The 5,000-nt window shown below is 54.7% G+C and overlaps 2 protein-coding genes across 2 annotated transcripts in view; both read right to left on the bottom strand.

The window, feature by feature from the left end:
• Positions 1 to 3,447, bottom strand: part of PTSG_11835 (uncharacterized protein) — a gene marked incomplete at its 3' end in the record, with an annotated part of 8,400 nt that extends 4,953 nt beyond the window's left edge. The window contains exons 1-11 of the mRNA XM_004996509.1: positions 3,249 to 3,447; positions 3,029 to 3,079; positions 2,535 to 2,727; positions 2,007 to 2,073; positions 1,706 to 1,809; positions 1,360 to 1,437; positions 1,118 to 1,174; positions 836 to 893; positions 651 to 716; positions 306 to 394; positions 1 to 34 (exon numbers count right to left, since the gene is read on the bottom strand). The exon at positions 1 to 34 is cut by the window's left edge and continues 131 nt beyond it. Of these exons, the coding sequence (XP_004996566.1) occupies positions 1 to 34; positions 306 to 394; positions 651 to 716; positions 836 to 893; positions 1,118 to 1,174; positions 1,360 to 1,437; positions 1,706 to 1,809; positions 2,007 to 2,073; positions 2,535 to 2,727; positions 3,029 to 3,079; positions 3,249 to 3,355 (904 nt within the window). The 5' untranslated portion in view covers positions 3,356 to 3,447. The remainder of the gene's footprint in view (positions 35 to 305; positions 395 to 650; positions 717 to 835; positions 894 to 1,117; positions 1,175 to 1,359; positions 1,438 to 1,705; positions 1,810 to 2,006; positions 2,074 to 2,534; positions 2,728 to 3,028; positions 3,080 to 3,248) is intronic.
• Positions 3,448 to 3,507: 60 nt separating this feature from the next.
• Positions 3,508 to 5,000, bottom strand: part of PTSG_11834 (uncharacterized protein) — a gene marked incomplete at its 5' end in the record, with an annotated part of 7,929 nt that continues 6,436 nt past the window's right edge. The window contains 3 exons of the mRNA XM_004996508.1: positions 3,508 to 3,941; positions 4,214 to 4,451; positions 4,689 to 4,858. Of these exons, the coding sequence (XP_004996565.1) occupies positions 3,619 to 3,941; positions 4,214 to 4,451; positions 4,689 to 4,858 (731 nt within the window). The 3' untranslated portion in view covers positions 3,508 to 3,618. The remainder of the gene's footprint in view (positions 3,942 to 4,213; positions 4,452 to 4,688; positions 4,859 to 5,000) is intronic.

Here is a 5,000-nt window from a genome sequence, read left to right as displayed (position 1 = left end):
GGAACCGCGCATTCACTTCGATGGTGCTGCTCACCTGTTTGCACGTGGTGTGTGTGTATGTGTGTATGTGTGTATGTATGTATGTGTGTGTGTGTATGTGTGTGTATGCGTGTGGGCATGTATGTGTTTGTATGTGTATGTGTATGTATGTATGTGTGTATGTGTATGTGTATGCGTATGTGAACACAAAGAAGCAGCAAATATGGCGAGATAATGGCGCGAGCATGAAAAGGCATCAACTGCTTGATCGCATGACATTGCCACATGCACATGCACATGCACACACGTGTTCGTGGTACACGTACGGGGAGCAGCGTCTGGAGTTGTAGAATGTCGAGTTCGCACAACTGCATCCCACGTATGACCTCCTTGCACGTGTCAGGTTGCCCAGTCGCTGTGGAACGATGAAAACCCATCGTGAGAGCGAGAGAGTTTGTGTGTGTGTGTGTGTGTGTGTGTGTGTGTGTGTGTGTGTGTGTGTGTGTGTGTGTGTGTGTGTGTGTGTGTGTGTGAGTGTGTGTGTGAGTGTATGTGCGTGAGTGTGTGCGTGGATATATGCATGTACGCGTGGGAAAAGTGCCTGAGCGCGTGTGTCAAGTGACACAGCTATGTCTTCAACAACATCTCTCTTCTTGCACACAAACACGCACCCTCTCGGTATTCTTGATGACAGGCGTCGCACACGCGGCCAAGCGTCTCAGTCTTGAACATCCCCACTGCAAGGTGAAGAGACACAGCGCACAACACATGTGCAGGGTGTGAGCGGACAAGGATGGTGCAGAGTGAGGGGAGCAACGAAGCACAGCCATCAAGCTCATCACAAGGAGGCGTGCACCTGTGTAGTCGTGGAAAGCGGCAGTGGAAAACTGAATGTCGAGCTTCTCGTTCACACTCTGTCTCCGTTACGACACGGGTTGGGAGGGGCATGGGGTGAATGGAGGGCCATTCGTGGGCGTTGGGAGGACGGGTGAGGAGGGTGCAGCACAAGCATGATTACACACACACACACATACACATACATGTAAGCACACAAGCACAAGCACACGCATACAAGCACAAAGAAACACACACACACACACTCACTCACAAACAAAGAAACACACACACACACACACACCTGAAGGTAGCTTGGCCTGAACGGGATCTTGCGGGTTGAGCAAGCGTGACAGACGGCCTGGAGAAAGCAAGCATCAACATGGTCGTGTCAATGTGTCAACACACGTGTGCTGAGTCAGTTTGCTTGTGGCATCAAGCAGCACGCACACAACAGGCAAACAACAACAACAACACAGGACGGAGGCGATCACAAGGCAAGCATTTGGCATGTGGTGGAGAAAAACAACACAGACAGGCGCTCACTTCAATACAGCGGCGGCAGTGGTGGCGGCGGCTGAAGAGCGAGAAGATGAAGCCGCACTTTGCGCACTGCGGTGCCGTCTGACACACACACACACACACACACACACACACACACACACACACACACACACACACACACACACACACACACACACACACACACACATGCACAATCACACACATACACACACACACACACAAGAACAGCAAAGCAACAGTTGAGGTGTAGGCAAATACAGGTGAGCAGCCCCATATTGCTTTCAGCATATCCCACCAACGACGCATGCATCTGGCTCCTTCACAGCCCGCACTCGCAACCCACCCATCTCCCTGCTGCTTGGCTCACCTTGGTGTACTTGAGGGCGGCCTGGTTAATGGTGTCCAGGTCCACTTTGATGGCGGGGTCTCGCCCGCTCGACACAACAACACCGAGCGCTTTTCGCAGCGCCTCTGTTTCCCCCCATTTGGATTTGAGAGGAAAGCCGGGGGGGGGGGGACGATGGTGAGATGGGTGTGTCGTCGTGGTTAGTCGCGTGTTCACAACAGCACACTGCAATCCTATGCGACGTGCAGCGTGCATTGCATGCATGCATGCATCCAAGGAGTAGGGGAAGGGGGGGGGCAGGTGAGGCTCGCCGGATGCGCACCTGTGTCTTTGCCGGCATCAGCGAGAATCTCCTTGACGAAGCACCGGAGCTGTTCTCGGTGCGTCACCTGTGGGCAGTTGCGTGTGCGGAATATGAGTGATGGTGAAATGTGGGTGTGGGCGTCGATTGCGTGCGTTTGGATGTGTCAGCAGGGAGGATTGATGGCACTCGGTGACAGCAGCAACACCGTGAGTCATGCGTGTGTGCTCACGGACACGACCAAGAGAGGAGGGAACAAGGAGAGAAGGGGTTACACACGCTTACACACGCTTACAGTACGGTTGACAGACGCCCCAAAGATAAAATCAACATGAAAGCACAGCAACGTACAGGCATAGAGATGAGCCCCCCCCCACACACACACACACAAACATACAGATACATAAACACACACACACACATACACACACAGATACACACACACACATACACACACACTCACAGATACACACAAATACACACACAAACGCACAAACACAGATGCACGCAAACATAAACACAAACACAGATACACACATGCACGCCAACCTCGAGGTAGAAGGCGGCGTCAATGATGCGAAAGAGGTCTTGGCCATGCAAGTAGCTCTTCCATGCGTTGCGTTCGGCCTGTGGGTCAGACATGGCTTCACGCCCTCCACCAGCGTGGTGGGCCAAGAGCAACATGATGGCTTCCACGCCAATGGCCGGCAGATCCACGCTCACTTCCACAGCGGTGTGCTGCCTGCATTACACAACAACGCTCTAGGGATGTGAGCCTCCGTTGATCTGCGCCATTGTGGTGGAGAAAACAACGGACACGGCGCTCGTGTAGGCACACCAACGTACATACACCTGTGCATGATATGACAAGCACGCACTCGGTACACAGACACGAAAGCACCATACACACACATCAAACACACACATACATACACACACATCAAACACACACACACACACACAAACAGAGCAAACACACACACACACACACACATCAAACACGCGCACGCGCACACACACACACACACACAGAGCAATCGTACTCGGGAGGCGAGGGAGCATGGGCGATGAGCTCCATCAGCTTGATCGAGTCGCTGGCGGTCCCTCATGACACATACAAAGGCGGGAAGACGAGGTGAGGTTGGTTTGTTTACATTTGCATTCTTCATCAGGCGGTGCGAGCAAAGGTGCAAGCCGGTGGTGCAACAACAACACTCACCCGCAACAAACCACAGCAGACGACAAACAACAACAAGGTCTGACCGGCAAACGCGCTCGGGGAACTCGAGCTTCTTTCCTTCCCGGCATCTGATGACCACATTCCGCTGGCGAGGAGCGGGGTGCGGCCTTTGCTTCTTCGGCTCGCTCATGACAGCACCCGTCAGGTCGAGTTTGGGTGGTGGCCGGGTGTATCGTCGAGTGTGCTGTGGTGTGGTGTTTGCTGTGTGGAATGGTGTTTGCTTGTGTGCGATGAATGCGCTTGTTCCGCCAGCGTGACACACAACTTCTATGACTCATCAAACTGAATTCAGCCTTTGTTATTGTTCACACACAAAGCAAGAAGCAAGAAGCAAGCAAGCAAGCAAGCACGATGTCACGTCACCACCACCACCACCACCACCCATCATCAACATCATCTCCTTCGCCGTCCGCCACCACGCCTTCCTCGTCCTCGTCCCCGTCCTCTCCCTCTTCCTCTCCCTCGACCCCTGTTCCTGCCACCGCGGCCGCCGCCACCACGGTGCGGTGCGTCGCTGCTGCTGCCGCCGCCGCTGCTTTTGTCGCGTGTTGGCGTGCCTTCGCCGATGAACGCGCCCCCACGGCCCGCACCCTTGAGGCCCATCCCCATCGCCAGGGACGAGCCCCGTACTTGCGTCCGCTGCCGGCCGCGCCGCAGCCCAATCATCTGCCCGCGCGACCGCGCGAGTGCCGCCACACTCACAGACCGCTTCACGTCTGTCGTTGAGAGAGAGTGAGTGTGTGTGTGTGGGTGTGGTTGTGCGTGCGTGAATGAATGTGGGTGTGGGTGTGAATGTGCGTGTGTGAATGTGCGTGTGTATGTGTGCGGATGTGTGTGCGAGTGTGCGTGTGTATGTGTGTGTATGATTGAAAGAGAGAGAGTGTGCGCGCGCTTGTACATGCATTGCGTTCGTGCAGGTACGTTTGAGAGGTGTGCATGTGCAATACCTTTCGCTTGGCAGCTTCACCACACATTGGCAGCAACGCACCTTTAAATGTTGGGCGCGCAAAGGCGCCAGCATCGTTGTGTTGATATCCGCTACGAAAACCAGCACACCAGTTGTCCTTGTCCGTCTTGACGGTCTCATCGACAGCAAACACGGCGCCCTGCACCAGCGGCGGTGGCAGCTCCTCCCGCCGCCGGCCGCTGTCGCTCTCGCCCTTCTCCGCTTCTTGCTTGCCTTTCTCCTTGTTCGCCGTGCTTGGTTCTTCAGCATCACCGGTGCCCTGTAGCGTTGCACACAGCATCGGGCGTGGAATGCGGTCAAGGGAAAGAACCCACGAACGCGGAATATCGGCAGCGTGGCAGTTCACATCACCACACGCACAAGCACGCACACGTACACCGTACACACGTACACAATGACACACACACACACACACTCACACTCATGACACACCACACAAACACACCTTGTCCACACCACACATACACACACACACACCGAACCACATCTCACGCACCAAGGCAGTCAGGTGTTTGTGGTCCTGCAAGGCCTGTGAGGACTTTGAGAGGAAGAGCAAGTCGTGGCCAAACGCGTTTCTGTGCGCCTCCTCTCCCGTCAGTGACGGGTACACGCGATCAAGCGCAGTCAACAGCACGTCCTCGTCCATGAACGGCAGCAGCGTCACGCCTGAATTGCAGCAGAGGCGGTAATGCGGAAGCATTGGGGTGCACACGAAAAAGATATCAGTTGTTGGTCAGTTGAGCAAGCAATTGCTCGTGACCCACTCAATGCGACATAGCTACGTGAAGTCTCACAAACATTGCACACA

Source organism: Salpingoeca rosetta (assembly GCF_000188695.1).
Source record: "Salpingoeca rosetta unplaced genomic scaffold supercont1.5, whole genome shotgun sequence".
Taxonomy (NCBI): domain Eukaryota; class Choanoflagellata; order Craspedida; family Salpingoecidae; genus Salpingoeca; species Salpingoeca rosetta.
The sequence above is the reverse complement of the archived record's forward strand: the minus strand, read 5'-3'. Positions and strand labels throughout refer to the sequence as shown.